The 21,068-nt window shown below is 45.5% G+C and overlaps 8 protein-coding genes across 8 annotated transcripts; 2 read left to right on the top strand and 6 right to left on the bottom strand.

The window, feature by feature from the left end:
- Positions 1-120: 120 nt before the first annotated feature.
- On the bottom strand, positions 121-522 carry AGABI2DRAFT_194533 (hypothetical protein). Its single transcript, XM_006463781.1, has 3 exons — positions 450-522; positions 372-388; positions 121-312 (listed from the first exon to the last, which is right to left on the bottom strand). The coding sequence occupies exons 1-3, from the start codon at positions 471-473 to the stop codon at positions 159-161; spliced, it is 195 nt and encodes a 64-aa protein (XP_006463844.1). The 5' UTR covers positions 474-522; the 3' UTR covers positions 121-158.
- A 523-nt stretch (positions 523-1,045) lies between these two features.
- Positions 1,046-1,788, bottom strand: AGABI2DRAFT_208769 (hypothetical protein; the record flags this gene model as incomplete). Its single annotated transcript, XM_006463780.1, has 4 exons — positions 1,046-1,448; positions 1,520-1,586; positions 1,653-1,670; positions 1,737-1,788. The coding sequence occupies 4 exons, from the start codon at positions 1,786-1,788 to the stop codon at positions 1,046-1,048; spliced, it is 540 nt and encodes a 179-aa protein (XP_006463843.1).
- A 224-nt stretch (positions 1,789-2,012) lies between these two features.
- AGABI2DRAFT_187306 (hypothetical protein) lies at positions 2,013-3,532 on the bottom strand (the record flags this gene model as incomplete). The annotated part of the gene is made up of 5 exons (XM_006463779.1): positions 2,013-2,816; positions 2,868-2,943; positions 2,991-3,052; positions 3,105-3,239; positions 3,524-3,532. 5 exons carry the CDS (start codon positions 3,530-3,532, stop codon positions 2,175-2,177), a joined length of 924 nt encoding a protein of 307 aa, XP_006463842.1. The 3' UTR covers positions 2,013-2,174.
- A 64-nt stretch (positions 3,533-3,596) lies between these two features.
- AGABI2DRAFT_225771 (hypothetical protein) lies at positions 3,597-6,006 on the bottom strand. Its single transcript, XM_006463778.1, has 13 exons — positions 5,857-6,006; positions 5,678-5,798; positions 5,555-5,618; positions 5,397-5,495; positions 5,308-5,334; positions 4,763-5,259; positions 4,702-4,712; positions 4,491-4,641; positions 4,415-4,436; positions 4,269-4,363; positions 4,130-4,217; positions 4,036-4,076; positions 3,597-3,985 (listed from the first exon to the last, which is right to left on the bottom strand). Exons 1-13 carry the CDS (start codon positions 5,966-5,968, stop codon positions 3,814-3,816), a joined length of 1,500 nt encoding a protein of 499 aa, XP_006463841.1. The 5' UTR covers positions 5,969-6,006; the 3' UTR covers positions 3,597-3,813.
- A 2,765-nt stretch (positions 6,007-8,771) lies between these two features.
- AGABI2DRAFT_194531 (hypothetical protein) lies at positions 8,772-11,167 on the top strand. The gene is made up of 13 exons (XM_006463777.1): positions 8,772-8,795; positions 8,846-9,074; positions 9,129-9,253; positions 9,321-9,519; positions 9,569-9,738; positions 9,792-10,022; positions 10,074-10,107; positions 10,156-10,300; positions 10,349-10,495; positions 10,549-10,590; positions 10,641-10,683; positions 10,735-10,809; positions 10,870-11,167. Exons 1-13 carry the CDS (start codon positions 8,777-8,779, stop codon positions 11,010-11,012), a joined length of 1,602 nt encoding a protein of 533 aa, XP_006463840.1. The 5' UTR covers positions 8,772-8,776; the 3' UTR covers positions 11,013-11,167.
- Positions 11,168-11,306: 139 nt separating this feature from the next.
- On the bottom strand, positions 11,307-13,960 carry AGABI2DRAFT_120636 (hypothetical protein; the record flags this gene model as incomplete). Its single annotated transcript, XM_006463776.1, has 20 exons — positions 11,307-11,321; positions 11,380-11,443; positions 11,497-11,572; positions 11,633-11,710; positions 11,769-11,911; positions 11,968-12,074; positions 12,128-12,217; positions 12,271-12,303; positions 12,357-12,558; positions 12,616-12,773; positions 12,828-12,878; positions 12,930-12,948; positions 13,001-13,028; positions 13,078-13,138; positions 13,193-13,263; positions 13,313-13,332; positions 13,394-13,466; positions 13,525-13,603; positions 13,653-13,764; positions 13,821-13,960. The coding sequence occupies 20 exons, from the start codon at positions 13,958-13,960 to the stop codon at positions 11,307-11,309; spliced, it is 1,620 nt and encodes a 539-aa protein (XP_006463839.1).
- A 1,162-nt stretch (positions 13,961-15,122) lies between these two features.
- On the bottom strand, positions 15,123-17,735 carry AGABI2DRAFT_208759 (Ca2+-binding actin-bundling protein). Its single transcript, XM_006463774.1, has 8 exons — positions 17,488-17,735; positions 17,284-17,437; positions 17,081-17,221; positions 16,543-17,021; positions 15,767-16,483; positions 15,445-15,707; positions 15,303-15,388; positions 15,123-15,251 (listed from the first exon to the last, which is right to left on the bottom strand). The coding sequence occupies exons 1-8, from the start codon at positions 17,562-17,564 to the stop codon at positions 15,210-15,212; spliced, it is 1,959 nt and encodes a 652-aa protein (XP_006463837.1). The 5' UTR covers positions 17,565-17,735; the 3' UTR covers positions 15,123-15,209.
- Positions 17,736-19,024: 1,289 nt separating this feature from the next.
- AGABI2DRAFT_120634 (hypothetical protein) lies at positions 19,025-19,868 on the top strand (the record flags this gene model as incomplete). Its single annotated transcript, XM_006463773.1, has 3 exons — positions 19,025-19,199; positions 19,253-19,320; positions 19,374-19,868. 3 exons carry the CDS (start codon positions 19,025-19,027, stop codon positions 19,866-19,868), a joined length of 738 nt encoding a protein of 245 aa, XP_006463836.1.
- Between the last annotated feature and the right edge of the window lie 1,200 nt (positions 19,869-21,068).

Here is a 21,068-nt window from a genome sequence, read left to right as displayed (position 1 = left end):
CTAGCTTCGCAGAGTCGGGGACTTCTCTCACCATCTGTGAAATGCTGTGTGGGGTTCAAGTGGGTAGCCGCCTTTGGGTTCGTATCTTAGATCCTCATCGTGTAAGAGTCCTGTATCTTTGACTAGACTTGTTCAGGTTGTTTTTTTAAATCACTATGCTATGCTTTCAATAACCCTTCTGCTTTGAGTTGACTGATAACTTTATCTGCAACTCTGAACATAGACACCCCAGTTGGCACACCGCAGTAAACACTTGTTTGAAGCATCGTCTCCTGGATTTCTATTTCCGTGCATCCATTGTTAACTGCCCCTCTATATAATCACGAGTAAATCATCATGAATAGCAATGAATACTGTACTGCGCGAATCACCTTATGTGCCCGGCCAACTAAGTTACCATAATTAACTTTATCAGCAAAAAACATGGTGAAATGATCTATTTTACTAACCTCGGCCTCCTTCCCTTGAGACATGAGCAACGCAATCACGATCAAACTCCTTTGCTTCAACTCAAGTCCAGGTCTGGTCCAAATCGTTCCCCACGCCGCCTCGGTTGCGAGCTGTAAGTGATTTCATTTGTTTAAAATATCGCTACATTCAGGAAATCATTCTGACATGTTGCATGGACTTCATAAAGTCTGTAGTATCCTAAAAACAAGTAAGCGTCTAATTCTCTGTTTCTTCCTTCTTTGATCAAACACGTACTGGTTTAAGGTTGCTGTCGACCCAAGCATCACCCTAAAGGAGTTTGGTACCATTGGCACCATGGGTTGGTGATATGCGTTTAGGATTACTCTTACCAGAACCTTTCGCCTCATTCGTTCTCCTGCTTGAAAGATTTCGTTGTGAGCGCCTTCATTTGGAGTTGCCTGTGACATTATTCCTAGTGAAGACGCACGGCAATGAACAAGGGAGTGTCTTAAGGGAGTACCTTGGAACAAGGTTTGGTAGCCTTTTCCGATTCTTCTCCTTCTTCCTCTTCAACTTTCTGCGAATAAGCGAAACCTGGGTCAGATGCACAGGCCCTGCGTTTATGGAATGAGGTTCATACCGTTTTGGTGGCCTCAGCTTTCTCGGGTTTCTCTGAGACCTCACCTTCACCGTCTTCGTCAGCCTCGGCCTTCTTAGCCGCATTCATGGCGACCTCTTTCCTGGCTTTCTCTTCAGCGTTTTCCTCCTCGTCTTCTTCTTCATCGTTTTCATCTTTCTTGATGGCCTTTTTTGTAGCTGCTTTCCTCTTGGGCTTTTTCTCTTCTTCGCCCTCAGGTTTCCTGGCGCTGTCGGGAATGTCGGCATCCGCGACATGGCCTTCATCCCATGCCGTGCAGACTTTGGCTTTATCTTCGTCGTTCAGCTCTTCATAGCCGTCAATTTCAGTAGCCTCGCTGATCCTTTTCTTGACATTGTCAAAAATTTTGGGAGTGACGCAACCCCAATGCCTCCACGAGCTGATGAATTGAAAGGAAGATCAGTGTTAGAAATTGTGGCGTCAGAAAGGGAGCTAAAGATAAGTACGTACAAATTATGGTTGCCCTTGAACTCCACCAAGGTACCAAAACGCAAATCACCCTTGGCAATAACCGTTCCTAGAGGTAGATGGTCATGTCGCTTAGTATTGAGAAGGAGCAACGAGGGGAGGGAGAGTAGCAGACCTGCGCATGGCTTGGAGCCTGAACCGAGTTTGGGATAAACAAACGACAATGAGCCAGTTTCAATATCTGAAAAAATAAGCTAACCTTTGCATTTTGCGCGGGAAGAAGGAGAATATTCAATACGGTAGCCAGACATGGCGAGGAGGATTGTGGGGAGAGGAGGGTGAAAAAGGAGGATGGATCCCCACGTCTCTATATATGTCTTATGATTTTCTTCGGGGCCCCGAAGCCGAAGTAGCAAGATTTCCATATTCATTCTGGATGACATGCACCTGTCATGGGATCCAAGCTGTAGTGTCTTCACATGAGAGCGGTAGATGACTGATCCATGTCTCTCAGGAATATTCGAAGGAAATAATTGCAGAAGAAGTTCCGTAAAAAGAAGTCTGATTGATGATAAAAGATAAATTATGCACACGATGAGTGGATGATGGATAACTAACGCGAATACGACCAATAATAAAGTTTTCCGACGAACTTCCATTGACACTGAGGCACGATGAAAGGTCGCGAGACGCGTCTCTACCGACCACTAAACCGGATGATCGATACCATGGCCATAAACAACGCAAGCACTGCAATCACAATACCAACAACCATACAGGTCGTCGATCCACTTTTTCCTCTGAAATCCCTCAGCCGTACACGTTCCTTGAGCATCACTCCAAAGTTACTCTCCAATTTTTCATGAGTTTCCTCAACAACAGCTTGGTCCTTAGCCAACGAGTCGGAGAAATGCGTCGCGTTACGTTTCAGTTGAGTAGCCATTTGTGCGAGTTGGGCAGTTAGCTCCTCTTGAAGCGCATTGGATGTCTGGAGATGTTTGCGAGGGGTGAGTGCGTTGGAGGAGTCATGAGTAGAAATAGCGGTGGAGGTCGAGGGTGGGGCAAAAGATGGAGGAGGAGTCGGATTTACAGGTAGTAAAGACGACACCGGCAAGCTCAAGTCTGAAGGGGAGGGTGCAGAACGAGGGGAAGAAAGATCGGAGATGTCATTCCTTGACATTGGTGCAGACGTGCTAGACGTTGGTTGCTCAGAAGGGGGTTCCACACCCTCATTGACGGCAAGCAGTGATTTGCCCGTTTGTGAAGGCAGTAAAGGAGCAATGGGCACCGGGATAGTCGGAAGGACAGGTTCGGGTCGCAGTTGTTGAGGTTCCGTCCTCTGACATCGACTTAGCGTGAGTGAACGTAATAGAACGGACGTAGAGCGTACCTTCTGGACCTCCGTCATGAAAAGTTCTACCCGGTCAAGCTTTGTCCTAGAGTCTTGTCGTTGACGCTGCTTCGTTCTAAAAGAGCATAAGATAAATCAAGTTGGTAAAAAGGCGATACATACAGGGTTGGATCTGGGTCATACTGTTCTATAGTTCGTAACAGTTTGCGTCCGTACTTGACTTTCTACCTTGAAAGGTGAAATTGTGGTCAACATGTGTCGAACTTCGACGCCTACCTGAAGTGCTCCCGATGCTTGCAGCCACACACGTTCTCGTTGATTCGCGGCGACATCATCCCAGTCACTCTCCGTCGAAATAGATTTCTCTAGACGCCTGACGAGGCGGAGGAGATTGACCTGGTCGTGTGTTGCCTGTTCTTGCGAGTAGTCCATGCCTAACTTGCAATTAAGAATCGACGTGGTGCCGTGTCACGGCTGTTTGTTTGCCTTTAGTATCCAAAACAAACACATCCACCCCACCACCTAAGTTACATGCTGTTCAACTCAAAAGACGAAAGTGAAATGAGGCCCACGGGGTCACAATGCTGTTCACGCACCACGAACCGGCAAAAATGACATTTATGTGCAAAAGTGACGAGAACAAAGCAGATAATGGGACCAAATCAGTGTTACTCACGAACACTGTGCCTTTCGGCGGCCTCCATCCTATTAATAATTCACCTTCAACTTGGAGAAGACCATTGCCGGAGGCGTCCGTTCTTAAGCAAGTACGTGATTTAAGGAGTGAATAGATTAAATGATCACAAAGCCCAATACTCAGAGACCCAAAATGCAAAACTAGTACTAGAATGACGATCTATCGTCTAATGTAGCGCCAAAAACCCAACATGGAAGAGAAAAGATGGAAACAAACAAAAACCAAAAGATATCAAACCACCCAACCCAGCGTATCCGATCGGGTCAAACCATTAATATGCTGCTGTGTTCAGTGTCGTATGTGACGTGTTTTGAGATCAACGTCCCTCCACGAGTGGATCAGAGTGCGCTTGATACTCGCCATACCGGCTTCACTGGTTTCATCTGGATACCGATACTCGCGTCCCATATGGCATAGCTCGTCAGCTCCACGACGGTCCGCAGGAGCGAAAGGTTGATTCCTAGACCAGATCAGTCATAAATGTGCAAATCCGCGAATGTCTTTGCTCACAGGTTTGTATACAGGAAATCACAAGGGTTCGGGTTGTTGTACTGAAACGAGAGTCAAACGCCAGGTTTTATAAATGGCATAGTGGAGGACGTACAGCAGTTATTTGGTGCAACTCGCGTTGGAGAGAGAGGCAGAAGTAATCAAGGTCAAGGTCATTGAGATCGTAATTGAAGGGGTTTTCACTGAAAATCTAAGTAAGGAAGCATGGCGGAATAATTCAGGTATGAACTTACATTTCTTGGCCAATCTCAAGGAAACCCAGGAGGAGAAAAGATGCAAAACAAGTCCCGGGTATGGTGATATACCCGAATAGATCGTATATTTGGAACTAATACCCACTGTCATTTTGGTGATGAATATTCAGGTTTAAAATGCATACCGGGAGGAAAAGAAGGTAGAGCCTGTGAGAGTCAAGGTTGAGTATCGAAGGCACGATGCGAAACCACAAGACATACCAGAGGGACATCCGGAGGTGGGCCTGGTAGGCAAAGGGGAGAGGAGTGTTACAAGTACGCTCTAAGTTGGATAAAGTGTCTTGAAGTAAGGCGAGGTTGGCCGTGATACCGCTGGCAATGGCGGGTTGAATGAGGCTGTGTTTCATAAGAACTAGATTAATTCATATCAGAACAGCTCGCCAAAGGAAGGGAGAAAAGGGCCTAGACTAACAAGCTGAATAGCTGTAATTGATGATTAACAGAGAGTAGAGAAGATCATGGAATGGACTCACTTAGAGAGCACAAGAAGGATCTCCAATGGTATATGACTCTCAACCAAATCAATACCTTGACCGCGCTTCCTCAAGCGTTTCCCTCCTGATTCGGACTGGGACCTAGTACGGCGCAAGATAACTTGACCCAACCATCTGAACACTCGGAACAACGGTATATAGTCTGTGATTCGAGTTTCTGGGGGATTTCTGGCCGGCTTCAGAGGGTGTTCACTCCCGACACGAGGCAAGACGCTTTCGGGATCAAATGTACTGCGACGAGATCTACGTCCACGACTGGGCCAGCTACCGAGTTTGCCAGTGGAATCGATCTGCAGACCGTTCAGAGATTCCTGCTGAGTCGTTTCAACCTGTGTTGTCGCTTCCTCAAAGCCTTCATGAGAGTGCCACAATGGCAATTTCTCATTGGGCAAATGAGTGTTCACGTGGCGGGGAAGGAAACAGATGAGGGGGTACAGATCTTCGTAATACATGCCAGGTTCATCACGAAGAAAATGCTGTTTTGTGTTAATCTATATGTACGACTAATTAATGTCACAACGCACCTTAACAGCCACGGAAAAGGCTTGAATCTGTTAGTCAAAAAAATCATTGAGCCTCAGATTCTTTCCCTTTCATGGCATTGACTAATTACCAGATTGATCATTGTTTTCTTTTCGACAGCGACCTCGATATCCGTCTGATTTTGTAAAGCCTCGATTCCACTGCGGTCGGACTGAGCGTGGATCCAAATCTTAGGTGAAAGTGTGAATCGACCCTGTGAATGCGAAAATATTGAGAAAATAAACAGACCATTTGAGTCAGATTTTTGGAGGCAACTCCGATAGCAGTCCACATCTTACGGCCGTCTTGATACCTGACGAAGCAGAAACCACTTCAGAATACTACATTTTTTTCCGGCGTTCAGGCACCTACCTTTCATAAGCGGACGATGTCCGAAAGGAAATAACCAGACCTAGGACAGTACCCAGGACGGTCAAGAGAGCATTCGAAATACCCAAGTTGACGCTTGTCAGGTTTGACACCAGGCAAACCACTGGGAAGAGAATACATGAGGAAGATTTATTGGGCGAGGACGAGAATGATACACGTACTGACTGCAACCAAAGTGAAGAAAAAAACTTCAGGCCATATGTCGTTGATGACCGTTGCATTAAACTTCTTCCAGGACCACCCCCCACGAAAAAGGGGATTTGGGGCAACCATTTTCGAGCCTTGTGGGTTTGGAGGTTGGAGGTTGAGCGAGGTGGGTTGAGGCGTTACAGTAGCGGCAACGGGCTAGATAAATGGCGGATGGGAACTAAACCAGTAGTCCAAAACCGGTGCGAAAGGAAAAGAAACAGATCAAGGTGATTGCAAAGGGACGTTGGGCTGATGCACAGTTCCTACTTTACATCGCGCGGAGCACATGTGGCCGACTCTTCCTGATGTTCCAGGGCTGGTGATTGCCGATACACCCATTCCTCCGCAGATCCTTTCTCTAGCGACTGCTCTTTTTCATCGATACCCGATGCACGTCGCATTACTCAACCTAGAATTATAGTGCAAAGGCGAGGCACGGCGCAGTGAGTTGAGCTAGAAGAGAAAGGAAATCAAGCACAGCCACCTGGAAATCATTCTAAATTTGGCATCAGTCCACAAATTCCAAATTAGTATCCACTTGCCAGCAAACTCAAATTGCTTCACTACAAGGCAAAACCAGCAGCGGCGTCGAGCATAATCAAACTTCCGGTACACGAGAGTAGATGCGGTACAGTATCGATTTCACGCGATTCAGCAAAGGAATGTTATGAGGATGATATATAGGCCCATGATAATCTCAGTCTTGTAGTTGAACGTGAAACAGTGATGATTGGTCAAGCTACCAGTTTGATGCTTGCAATTTATGAACCGAGAGTGTCCTGATTGATCATGATGAACATATCATCCATGGCGACAGTAGTGAAACTGATTGCCAAGCAGGGGTCTTTCATGTATAGGGTTACGCCAGATATAAATACCCAAGCGCTTCGACCAATCATTGGGGCCCGCGTTGAGAGAACCGGTGGTTGAAAGCGACCGGCGTTTTTATATATTGACTGGTCACAGGAAGGGTTATTCAGGCCGCGCACTGTCGAGGCTGAACACTTTCATCAAGCGTCGTAAGATGTCCTCGACAACACTGGCGCTCAAGGCTTTGCGATCCTTATACTGCGCCACATTATACCTAATTGAGAAAATTGGCGTTAATTAGGCTCGCCCTGTGGCCCTAACGGGAAGGCAATAGATTGTGTGATTGGATCCTCGGCGTAACGCTGCGCCACATATCCCACTAGGCATTCATGAGCTAAAAGGTTCTGACAAGGTCCAGCCGTTCTATCCCATTCCTGAAATTTCTACGCATCTGAAAAGTACTTGAAAGGTAATGGACCTTTTGTATGACTTGGTGTAATGTTTATAATTTCTTCAGTGGAAAATATCAGGTACTATGATCATTGGTCGGTAGATAGTAGTCACCTGCACTAACACAGCTTTTATAATGTTCACATGCATGATTGATTAACGAAGGTGTCGACTGCAGACTGCTGGGAATTGTTTGGACTCCCGGGCTCATATGGTCAGATTTTGGACGATTTCGCAAGACCTGACGTAAATTCTGGGAGTGGTGTGGGTATGGCCCCGGGTTAACAAGAAGGAAAACGCTTTCCATCAGAGGACGTATCATGTAGCTGCTCAGAAGATCATATATTACCATCAATATAAGTTATGGATGGAACCGAACGAGACCATACATAATCTTCTTTCCAGAATAATTTAGACCATGTTCATGACCACTTCCGAGTCCGCCGAGCTGTGAGAATGCTTATGCCTGCTTGCAGACATTTTATCTTACAAGCAAATCTTTTCTATTCACAGCAATGCAGTGGAGGTTGAGATAAATTGCCGTAGCTGGGAGGCAGCGTGGCAATCAGGTGACAATGTACATTCCGCGTGAGAGCGGGTGGCTGTTTATTTTGAGCCACATCGGGGGGGTCTCCCCTCGAAAAGGCAATGAAGAAACACCCCAACCCCGCCCCGTCTTCGCTCGTCAAGGTCCCCCGAAAACACTTGATCACAATAAGGCCATTTCCACACTCAGCGGTTTCGATCTAGACGAAAGTTAATACATTCTAAACAAGCCCCAAAATCTTTGAGTTCTCCCAAATCCCATCTGGACAATCTGTCTGGCACCGAGGGTCGACCGAATTTCGCGGGCTTTCTGATTGCGGGCACTAATGCATTAATGTTAAGACCAGGAAGCCTTTTACGTCGCGTTTGAAACTGGGGACATTTTTTTAGATAAATGTCTGTCGGAATCTCTCAGCCCAACTCTCAAATTTAGTCGAGATCATCAAAGTCGCCGGGCTTGAAATAAAATGTTTTAATTTTCGAATACATAGCTCAGGTTGGTTGATCAGAAGAGCGGCGGTTCATAGATAATGCCAGCAATGACATCATCAAAGTAATATGGCGGCGGGGCGAGCATGGGAGATTCGCAAAATTGAGAAGTCTTTCTTTCGTGTTCCTAAGATTGGTAATGACAAAAATGGCCAGTTTTTCTGTGATATGCCCCTATGGTGGCACCAGTCGAACTTGCAAAGAGAATTCGATCAGTATTGAAGGCCAGCACAAAGGAGCAATATTTATCTGGATATCAAGACAGCCAACCTGGGTGGTATTACATTGTGAATAGGGGTCCTGAATTCTATCCGGACGGCTCGAAATGACCGAGACACCAATCCTGTATGTATTCGGTGCGAGCTTCTTCCAGGAATCTCCAATATTTATCTGAAAAGGCGAAACGGCATGTCCGTGTTTTCGGGGGTCCTTTTCGTTATCGATGAACACGTTGTGAAATCTCTCAGCGCTTCCTTACCAGATTGACAGTTAGCCGGTCCTAAATTACCTGCCAATGATATCACTTCCTACCGCATACGGGGGCGCGACCATTTAAAATGCCTGTACGAGTTTGTCTAGCTGCATACCATTCCAACCATGTCTCTTTCTAGACACAGTAAGTGTTTAACCGAAGCTCACGAAGCGCCTTACATACCTTGCATATAGTCAACGCCGAAGAAATCATTGAAAAGTCTAAGGATCATCCTCAGATAAAGTTTGCTAACGCAGCTAGACGTCATGGCCCTGCCAATACCTCTCATTGGAATCGCGACGAGGATGTTGCGGGACTCTCCAAGTATACCATTCCCCCGAAAGGAGTCTCATCTAGATCAGCATACCAACTTCTCCACGACGAGATGGCTCTGGACGGTAACCCAACTCTGAACTTGGCGTCGTAAGTCATTCGCTTGACATCATCGTTCAAAGCTTCTGAGTACGACGGCAATAGCTTCGTACACACATATATGCCTGAGGAGGCTAAAAAGTTGATGGTTGAGAACATCAGCAAAAACATAGTTGATCAAGAGGAATACCCGGCCGCTCAACTAATTCACAACCGCTGCATTTCAATGAGTGAGTGGGATCGTATTTTTGACTCGGATATATTTGACTGCAGCTGATAACCATCGATATACGTCAGTTGCGGATCTGTGGAAGGCACCGAAGGACGCCAAGCCCATCGGAACGGCTACTGCTGGCTCTTCGGAAGCCATAATGCTAGGTGGATTGGCTATGAAAAAACGTTGGCAAGAAGCGCGTAAGGCTGCTGGAAAGGACTACTTCCATCCCAACATCGTATTCGGTTCGAACGCTCAAGTTGCTCTTGAGAAATTCGCACGGTAAGCGAAACTACCCGTTTTCGGCTCGGTTTCATCAACGCTTGGTCAGGTACTTCGACGTCGAATGTCGTTTGGTTCCAGTCACAGAAGAACATGATTTCGTTATGAATCCTCACGATGCTTTGCAATACATTGATGAGAATACCATCGGTGTCATGGTCATTCTTGGAAGCACCTACACTGGCCACTTCGAAAATGTCCAACTCATGAGCGACCTATGTAATACATACGCTATATCATCCGGACAACTTGCTAATGATTCTTTAAAACAGTGGACAATCTTCAGCAGCGTACTGGCCTTGATATTCCTATTCATGTTGATGCTGCTTCTGGTGGATTCTTTGCGCCTTTCGCTTATCCGCACCTCAAATGGTCTTTCGAAATTCCGCGAGTAGTTTCTATTAACGCCTCTGGTCATAAATTTGGTCTGGTTTATGTCGGAATCGGCTGGGTTCTCTGGCGCGATGAGAGCTTATTGCATAAAGATTTGATTTTTGAACTTCGTACGTGTCCTAGTTGTCATAGTAGACGTGACTGTTTTAACGCACTTTCAGATTACCTTGGTAGCACGGAATACTCATTTACTCTGTGCGTCCCTGCCCTTTTTCATTTGATCCTCACTGATTATATTTTCAGGAACTTCTCCAAACCGGCCGCTCCGATTATTGGACAGATGTTCAATTTCCTGAATCTTGGAGTTGATGGCTTCAAACGAATTGCTGTCAAGGACCTGCGTAACGCGAGAATGCTATCTCGTGCACTAAATGGAACCTATTTCAAAGTAATTCGGCTTTTCTGTTAAAGGTATGATTATCTGACAGGAAACTAGGTCTTGAGCAGCATTCATCTACCAGTTCATGAGGACCGTGGAGACGACGTTCCGGAGCACTACAGATCCGGCCTGCCTGTGGTTTCCTTTAGATTGTCTGATGAGTTCAAAGCAGCAAATCCTCAAGTAGAGCAAAAGTGGATCCAGGTACCTCGGCTGCTATCCTTATGTTTAGGTCAAGTATTAATTATTCTTCCTAGACTTTACTGAAAACTAAGGGATGGATCGTTCCTAACTACAACGTATGTGACAGTATGCATACCTCGAGTTCTGTTGATAACACTATATGCAGGCTCCCGAAGGCACAGAAGATGTTGAGATCTTGCGCGTCGTTGGTAAGCCATTTACGCTCTGGAAGAAAAGCGTTGATTGTGATTTCCCTATAGTCCGCGAAAGTGTAAGCGAGGACTTGGTCGAGCGCCTTATTGTAGATATCGTTGAAATCACTGAATCACTTCAAGGTTCGTGACTTTTGTTTTCTTATTCAATCACACAGATACTTATAATCTATGATCCAAAAGGCTCGGAGGGTAATCTGATGGCGACGACATCCAATTCGGCCGTTCACCATCCCGAGAAGCACCATGGCCGACCCGATCCCGAAAACTTCGGCAAGTCTCACAAACCTGCCAAGAAGCAAGCTGGTTTCTCCAGGCAATGTTGATTGAATTATGATTTTGAACACATGCAAGAGATAGACTTTGTTTTGTAGTTTGATGTCATTTATCACGTAACTACGTTGGAATTTTTTGTACAATATACAAATGTTAAAGTCAGTATGGCGTAAAAGTCAATCGAGTTGTAGCGAACAAGTGTGCTACAATTATACTATCAGATTACACTCCACAAAGGCGCGTGTCGAATTATCCTTGAAAATGAACAATCAAAGGCGGCCCCGCTGATCTTGAAGAAGCATATCATAGGACCTTCGAGATGGATCCCCGACTGTAGAGAGCAGTTAAGTGAACCTTGCCTGATTAATGATTCCTGAGTCAAAAAAAGCAACATTTGGTGAAAAAATCGACACTTACGCGAATAGATCTACCCTTATACTGTAAATAAGGCACAGTGAGAACGAATAGCCCAGCAACAATGCTATGGTGATCATTGATTTTTCATCTTAATGAGTTATACCTGATGAGACTTACGCAGCTTCACAACCAAGGGTTTGGAGAGCCCCATTTCTCGATGCCCAGGGTACTTGATAATAAGCAACGGTAAAACCTGTTGGAACGGTAATTGATGTTATGCCTCAAAGATCTCCCTCTTGAATCGGAGACTGACCACCCAAAATTCGAACCAAATTGAGCAAACCACTAATTTCTCCTCGTTTATTAGGGACACAATCATTGCAGTAGGCATCTGTATCCGATAGATATTAGCTATTAGACCAATGGCGATTTACTTCATCTTAGCTCACAAACTGCGACGGTCGTCACAACGACTGCTACTTGGGCGATAGTCCAACCCACGACAACACCAGGAATTCCTAGATTGTTTTGGAGGGATACGCCCAAAATAACGAAGCCGACTACATACAGGACAGTGCCAATGTAACACGTCCTAGGTCGGGCTTAGCAGAGATTACTATGTAGTGAAAGGCAGCTAGTTTGACGTACCACAAACGGAATTCAGCCTCGAATACACCGTGATTTCGCTTGACAGTAAAATTCATGATCCAGTCGTTCAGATAACGACCCATGAACTCTCCTACAAGAACCGCAATCTATTTGGATCGTAAGTTCGGCCATGAGAATGAAATATGGCAGACCCACTTACGACAGGAGTAGCATAAATTCCAGAAACTGTAATAGGGTCCAATCCAAGACCTACGGGTGGAGGACTGTGAAGAAAGAGTGTATTTGTCACCTAGACTCAGCTTCATTAGTACTACGTCTTCAACATGCATCCATGAGAATTACGTTGATGCCAATGCCAAAACCGAAGACCGCCGTCTGTCGAAAGGTTAATTGGGAACTTGAAGACAATTAATCTTAGTCCAAAATACCTCGAACACTAATATCAAAAACATGTGAGGACGAAAAAGTACGTGAATTGGCGCCCATGAGACTTCTCTCCAAGTTGGTTCTGGTTTTGCATTCTGGACACCTGTTATCCCTATTAGCGTTCGAATGCGATCCCCGACACGACCCCAAAAGCCTGATTTCGAGAAAGGACTGGGGTTATGAGATCCATCACGATAATACATGCTGGGAGAAAAGAACATTAATTGAGGATTTGTGCGACCTGGTTTCTAGTAAACTCACGATTCTTTCATGAAAAAGACGATGAGGAATAGAACGAAAAGCCCATACAAGCATCCAATACCGTAAGCCCATCGCCAATCTGCACGAGCTACCAAGAAACCGAAAACGAATGGAGAAAGGTGGGGTGCCAAAATGACTCCCATCGTCCATATATTAATCTAGATGTCACTTTGTTAAACCAAAATGGTGTATATCACAATGGGACGAGGTACCATTCGCGCTTGGAGGTGGAAAGGATAGATATCGGCAATTGTGAATAAACCCTTGACAGACAGTCAAACTTGGTCTCGGGCATATAAATCATGGCATCTCACGGTAACTTGTGGGCAGGTCCTAATTCGTGCACAGATTAAAATCGAGTCATTTGAAGGAGAAGTCGACGAACGCAAAGAAACCATTCAAACACCGCATCCCTTCACAAACGTTTAGCGCATATCGTCACTAGCCATGGGCGACACCTACCCGCGAATACCCGGATATTAGGCGCAAAAGTCGTACCAACCAAGAATCCTAGGGCCAAGAGCTAAGGAGTAAGGTGTGATTACGTGATTGGCTGCGTGAAGAGCGTATAAATTACCTGAGTCCAAAAAAGTATGGATAATCGCCCGTACTTCCGCATGAGCATAACAAAGAAGATGCCACCCCAACCTGTATGCCGGTATTCAATACAAGAAGTCGCTTTAGAAAGGCTTATTACCTATCAAAAATAAGCTCCAACTACGCAGATAGGCTATTGTTAAAGCGAAAACTGAGACACTAATTAGAGCCAAAGACTCACTTTGAGGTTAGATTGTTGACATGACCAGTAGTGGTGTCAAACTCTTCAGCTAATGCAAATACTGAAGCGATACCTTCAATGATGAAAGCAGCAGGTGAGAAAAGACTGAGGCCAATCATATCCAGACCTACCAATCGCCGAATCGAAATCGGGAACGACGGCGGCCAAAGTGATGATGAAGAGCTGGAAGTGTTTCTGACGATTACTCCACTAAGAGCAGAGTATAAAAACCATATCTTCATAGAAGCAGATCACGTACATTTTGGGGGTCATTTGGGTCGTCTGTAGGTTGTGGCCATAAAATCTTGCTTCCATCTTTTGTCAGTTTGAGTCGTGAGGCAATTTCCGGACCGAATTCTGCTCTCGCTTCACTGGAAACTGTGATTAGAACGATTAGAAAGACTGATGAAGGAACATAACTACCCACTCTGGGTCCAGCACCAGTCGGCCAGCGTTTGTATCGTGGTAGGTATAAATATTGATGTCATGGAGCTCATTATATGGCACTAATATCGTTTCCTTGACCTCGAAGTCTTCCTTGTCTGTATGGGTGTCTCGAGAATCCATACTGACACAAACAGATAGTGACTGGAGTCTAGTGGACTTTGGTGTGGTTAGAAAACAATAGCAATACGCCAGAATGCTTTATACCACTAAGTCGCTCTCTCCAAAGTAAATAACAAATAACCCATATATGTCAGAATGCTTCTCATGCGTCGCCAAGTCATTTAGAATATCAACCCGTGATCTTGGGTTTGTTGGTTAAAAGGTTCTTTGACCAATGACTGCTTTCAGAAGATCATCAGAAGAGGGTACATCTGACAAACCGCCGGCCACATGATAAGTCAGAACATGAACAGAGCTCCCGATACGGCCGGATTCTCAGAGAAAATGGGGGAAGAAGTCATTCTTGTCAGTTCTTGTCAGAATATGAGAAGGGTGGAAGACTGAGCGAGGAGGGAACGTTTGAATGTACCTGAACACCCGGGCGTGATTTTTCGGAAGGTGGGAGACCGTGTGAATCGAATCGACACTCCCGTCTCTGTTCTAATTTTAGTAGTCTTCCACTATCAGTCGCACTCGTTTTCCAGAACGCTATTCTCCAATTTCAAATGCCCTAGAAGCCTACTAGAAGTCTAGACAGTTCTCAAGGATAGTCGAAGTTCACGCGGTTGCTACAGCTTAGCGACTGTGTCCCAACTTCAATTTTACTGTCCGCTAGGACATCATGCATCAAGGCCTACCGCCGCCTCAGGCCCAACTTCAAACGTTTCTCTTGGTTGTCGGGGGACTGTCATTCGTAAGTCGTAATATGGAACGATAGAACGCGAGGAGGTCTCCGATCCCTGACGGTCCTCGACTCCTCAGTATTACCATTTTGAAGTATATATATGCCTGATAAATCCACAACGAATCGGACCGAACTTACCAAAGAGAGGAATCTTAAATTAGTACAGTTTACTGTCGATTCTCTCAGAGAAGGGAACATACTACGGAAACCAGCTTTTTACCATCTTTGGAGTTAATTAAATCCGGTGAGGTTGAAACCAGTGAATCACTTGCTGGGTCGTAATCATGCGGCAATATGGCTAAGGCCCTCAATTCTAGCTTTACCCCACAAAACTGAATATCTCAATTTATGAAATTGGCATTATATTCTTGCCCACGGTGGGCGCAGAATATGTGGAAACCTCCCCATCCGCAGCCTTCGCTCTCGGTACGACGTTTCCAGCATGCAATACAAAATCAAATTAGAATCAAGTTTGGATTCAATCGAGTACATAAACTTATAAGTAGCTTTCTCTATGTTCAACAATTATTGAGCAACAGCCATCAAACTTCCTACGAAAGTCAAAATCTAGATAATCTCGTCAACAATCTACGGGGCGAGGACAAAAATGACACGTACCAAACGAGCACGAACATCAACAATATCTTCTGGCACCAAGAAAATTAGCGCGTTCATCTTTCGAGCAATTGAAATGGCCAATTTCGCTACAAGACAACCACCAATGAGTCATTCTTCCGATCAAAAACAAAAATTGACCTACCATTCTGTCTGCGTTCTTCATAATCACCGGTCTCTCCAACAACGACGACCAACGAAGGATCAACAATTCCGGGCCTGATTGCATCCAACAAATCAAGGACAAAGAGACCAGTAGTTATTGATGGGTCTTTGAATGACCTGATGGGTCTGGCTGAGGGACTGGCTTTCTGCACTGTACTATTCGCCCATTTCAAGAGATCCATGTCTGAAAGCGGACGTCCACCTCCTGCAGAAAGTTGTGAAAGGGTCTTGGTAATTGACATCCTGTAAAAAACCGGTCCAGTTCAATATTTGAGTGTGACACAGGATGCAAAAAAGCGCACCTCATGAGCTGCCACACCAAACCCAACACCAATGTCTTCCTTCCATCCACAATGTCAGCTCCCTGGATACCAACCAAATGCATTTTATTCTGTTTTCCTAAATCGACCGCATAGTTCGTATTCTCGACCGCCTTAAATCTAGACAGCGTGCTCTGATTTGGCGTAACCCCGATATCAGCCCCTTCGTCATCCTCCTCACCCGTTCCACCACCACTAGCATAATTTCCAGGTCCAGCACCCGCTTTTGGTTTGTTCACTCTTCTCCAAACGACTGATCCTGGAAAGACATTATCAAAAGCTTGAAGAATGACTAGGCCATCTTTGAGATTTTCGAACAGATTGAATACGGCTGGTTCGACACCAAGAGAATTAAGCCACAGAGTGAATACACGAGCTTCGCGTTCGCCTTCCGCGTCGAAATCTTCAACCACACCATAATCCTTTGCTTCTTGTTCGTCAAGTGGTTCAAGGCCGGGCCAAGTGTTGAATAGGTTTGCGACGAAAGCGAGGTTAAGACGTGGGTTCCCTGCGGTGAGTGAAGATGGGGTGAGGTACTTCCTACACCCGATATTGGCTGCATTTTGTAGGACTTGTTCGGCTCTCTCACGCACATCACGGGTTTGCAGGGGTGCGATGGAGCAGTTATCTGGTTTAAGTTGGTGCAAAAGAACAGTGTAATTCTCGCCGTCGCTAACGTCACGGCTGAAATTGTTGACACTATGGCATTATATCAGGACCAGGACGAATACCTCAGGATTCAGAATAAGAGGACGCACCGACGCTTCCATCCAGCGGCTTTCAAGTGGTAATTAAACCACCTCAACAAGATCTGATCGGGAGTCAGCTTCAACAAGTCATCCACCGTCTCTCCCTCCTCACAAAGCCGATATAACTCTGGGTGCAACCTCAAATCGACCTGAGCCAATAAACCTCTCCTAATGACTTGCCAAATCAACCCTAAAATCAAATGCTCCCTTCCCTCTGCGAGATCACTTGATCCAATGTTAACAACCGAACATCCGATACCTTTGGCCGAGGTGATAACAATGTTGTTGTTTTCGGTGATTTGAAACGCGTTCAACGGTTTACGAGTAGTCGGATTAGGTTTGTTGAGAACACGGAAATCAATGGTATCCGGGACGGAATCGTTAATCAATTTGCAAAGAATGAGACCATCTTTGCAGTCATCAAACAATTGCATGGTCTCAGTAGGAATAGGGAAACGATCGCCAATGTCTGGGTCGTTCTCAAGGACCTATAACCCAATAAATCAACATTATGACAGCAAAGAAACAAATTGAGGTCGAAACTTACACCATTAATGTGATTCGTAAATTCCCTTCTCTCATCCTCATTAATCGTATGACTGACGTTCGCGTTTGATCCTTGTACACGAACCTTCCCCGCTTTGGTCTGTAACGCGGATTGTGATTGCGTACGTAGTTTGACATTGAGCTGGTCATGATATCAGATATCAGGGTAGGGTGACATCATCGGAGCGTTAGGAAAACTGTTACCTCAACCCAATCTTCCAATTCGACTTTGCCACTAGCATCGACGCTAACGTGTTTCAATGTCTCCCGAGCAACATCGTAGGATTGCCCACTGCTTTGAAGAGAATGAAGCACAGTCGACTTATCTACTCGACCCGGAGTATCCGTACGAAGGGCGCTACAGAGAAAGTCAGACTCGATCTAGGTATTTCCGGTAAATATGCGCACTTGAAACGGTTTATGAAGTCGAACATCTCATCCTTCGAGACTTCTGGATATTTCTTTTGGAGTTTGAAGGCTTCCATGGTGGAGGGAGTTGGTCAAGCGATTGTCTGACTGATTTCCCTCATATAGAACCCCTGTGGCTGTGTCGGTGCAGCGCTCTGCTGTGCGTTATTGCACCGCCGCGCAGCAGCTACTGCGCACGCCACAACAAAATGACACTTACAGTATTCGCCGAGAGAGGCTCTTCAATTAACCACCCTCTCCGAAATCTACATTCGACTTTTTATGAACTTTTAGTGGGAATATATGAGAAACATTCCACTCCAGTCAAAAAACAGTGGGATTTGACGGAGACGAGGTGACCCGGGATGTGTATATTTTGCCAGTCCAGTATATGTACCTAATGTCAGACTGAAGTATAGACCAAGTATAACACAAGAACATGTAACCAATGCCTCAACGATACATTACTAATGCAGATAAGTACACTTAAGGCTTTTGGTGCTCATGTGAATTGTACAACAGAATAAGGGCCTCAAAGAACTGGAGTATGATCATTGTCCGACTTTGGATACGAATACGGCAGTGTGACATGTGAAAGATACTCGGTTTCGCGCACTAGTCTACTTGCTAAACTTACCTGCGAGCTCAGAAAACTGACAATCCGTTAAATGATATCCGCCTCTGTGTTTTAGACCAGCCGTTCCTTGTCTGCCCCGATCCGTGTCTTTTCTATCTGACCGATTAACCAGATCAGACGCAGAAAGACTGGAGCTCGCCAGAAAGGTTTTGAAAATACAAGAGCTTAGAGACCTTGTTACGGAACTGGTTCCACCACAACCTCTAATTGTATGTCTTGTGGTGCCGATCTAAGCCCTTCTAAGCCCTTCTATTCTGAAAGCCTTTTTTATGGCCCAACCCAAGGTACCGGCAACTTGAATGCGCAATCCATCGGTCCGATCTTAGCGTTTCTGACATAGTCCGATCCACCTCTTGAACTACTAACCAGAAGGTGAACTTGATCGCAGTCTGGTGACGACTCTCAATCGGAAAAAGCCGAAAGTGTCCGCATTGGGCTTTTCTTCTCTTTTTGGGTATTTCTGACTTTTTGAACAAGGAATTTTCACAGACTTTTCATGCCAAGAATCCAATTTAAACGGCCATCCGAGACCCGAAATAGCCTGAGCCAGGAAAATACAATGCAATTCGCCGTTTTCCAACGGCTCTGAGGTAAACGCGAATGAGAATGAAACTTTGATTAACATTGTGGGCGCTGCCGCGCAAGCCGCCCTACCTCGTTATTTTTGTATGTCGGCCACGTGTTCGTCAAGATGCTGAAACAGTCCAACTACAATGCGAGTTTGCCTCGTTTACGTATCACCTATGCAGCTCCCAGTCTTCTCAACACGCGGAAGGCCTCATGTATTGTGTATCCAGCGACAGTACCCATCATAGATTGTAAACAAACTAGGAGAGCCGGCACGCTATTACCGGCGAGGATACTTAATCGGCTTTACCTTCAGTATTGTATTATCTCTTCATGTCGTCTTCCTCCTCTGATCATTATACCCCACCACAGAATCCCAGCGCAGGCGAGCCGCAACTCCCTCCGGCTTGCATCACAAACGAAAAATGTATCGAGTCCACGACTATCAACCCTTCTTCTCCTGCTGCACCTGCGCGTGCGACGTCGCTTGGCGAGGAATCAACTACTGGTATGCCTTGCATTGTTATCATATTGCTTCGTTTCCTCAAACACAATAATCAGCCAGATACAGCGAAATGGTACATGAGTTTCACGATATGACAAGAAGCTTAGGCGTGTCAGTTCTCATTGTAAGTATCGTGCTCACATGGCTCGCACCTGCTGAATCCTTATTCCAAAATAGTCAGCATTCATTGCTTCCTTTATTACCACCTTCTTGACATTAGCGAATGATGTTATCCGCAAGAGGGGAGACCTGGAATTCGAGATAGCGATGTTCTTTTGTATTCTTTCCGCCAGTTGCCATATCTCCGACATCGTTGTGTCTGGTCGGGCCTTTATCCTCGCCTATCAACATTCCCGAATGCGTTTCATCGATCGTCCGGCAATCGATGACTACCAGAAACAGCTCGATGCTTTTACTCGATGTGTACGAGTCGCACATTTGGTTCAAGGACTTGGTCAAGCACTCTTCGGCGTTGCACTTCTTTATACGCTCTGGATAATGCTCGAGCATCGAATTTTGACCTCGATTTTATATGCTTCCAGTTCGATCGTTCAAGTAGCAATGTATTTTGTGGGGTTCTGGAGGATTTCGTGGGCTGAAGACCTGATAGTGCCTATTGTTGGATTGCTTCTCCGTTTGTTTGACCAGCGGGAAACCAGGGAAGATGATTGAGAATTACTTGCTTTGTTCAACACGAAGGATCGATAAACAATAGAACGAAACAAATACATGGATTTATTGTAATTTATGTCATACCCGAAAGCCAATGCCCTGGCACTTGGTGCTCACTGGCATCACTGTCCCGATCACTTTTGTTCTAATTATGTACTGCGTTTGCAAGTGTTTGAAATAATATGTGCCACTGAATCTGCAAGAGACTCTCATTCGTACAACTTGATCTTCTCAACCGCGTGGATCGAAAATCCTGAGAGATTCCTTGTCTCGCGAGGCGCTCACTGAATAAAATCGCGCAAGAAAATTCACGTCGCACCGTGGTTCTTGTCCGAATCTGGCTCAGATCATCAAAATCATGCATCAAAAAGTTGCTTTGTCTCTCCGAAGTTCATTGCTTTGTTGTGGGTGGCCACTCGTGACCGACATGTGGAGAACGTGAGTGCGGCGGACTATTGTTTGAAGAAATCCGGTGTCTAAATCATGAACATGCGTGGAACGCAGAATTTAAGGTGCCGCTAATAATTGAGAGCGAGGAACTGCTAACTGTCGCGCGAACGGTCCTTGTGCGTCGGCCTCGTACAATAAAAAGAGATGTGTGGTATCAAGCCTAGGTTCGGGAGGTCTCTATTCACCGGGGGCCGCGATTTTCGACCGGACAAAAGGCTCTTGGTCGCCCCGAAATCTGGTTTCAATTCGAACTGCCATGCACAATAGACGCCTCATTATCTGGCACGCGGACAGCACGCATTAACCAATACAGGAGTTGTCCAGGTCTCATGATTATCCATTTGTGGTGTTGTTGATGGTCCAGATACCTCGAAAATGCAACATTGTCGAATCCAGAGTGAGCATATATAATCGAGTCATTGAAAATTCATTCTACCTCATTACAATTATCTATCCACTTGAAATGCTATCTTTAATTCTTCCCTCTAAACATGGTGGTTATCCCGGCTTTCGTTCGGGCAAACTAACACAGGAGAATGATGGTATGTTTGTCGTGTCATGATCACCCCCTGATCCACTTTCTGACATGTTCTACAGACTTCAGTTACGCAGATGTAGACAGGCACACCCGTTCTATTCAAATGTATCTCGTACCGCCATTCATTGCTGTGAGTACCTCACTGATCGCAGTCTAGTATTGGAAGATTCATGATTCATGATCACAGTCCGGTTGTGTTATTATGCTCCTCT

This window comes from Agaricus bisporus, assembly GCF_000300575.1.
Source record: "Agaricus bisporus var. bisporus H97 unplaced genomic scaffold AGABI2scaffold_9, whole genome shotgun sequence".
NCBI lineage: Eukaryota > Fungi > Basidiomycota > Agaricomycetes > Agaricales > Agaricaceae > Agaricus > Agaricus bisporus.
The sequence above is the reverse complement of the archived record's forward strand: the minus strand, read 5'-3'. Positions and strand labels throughout refer to the sequence as shown.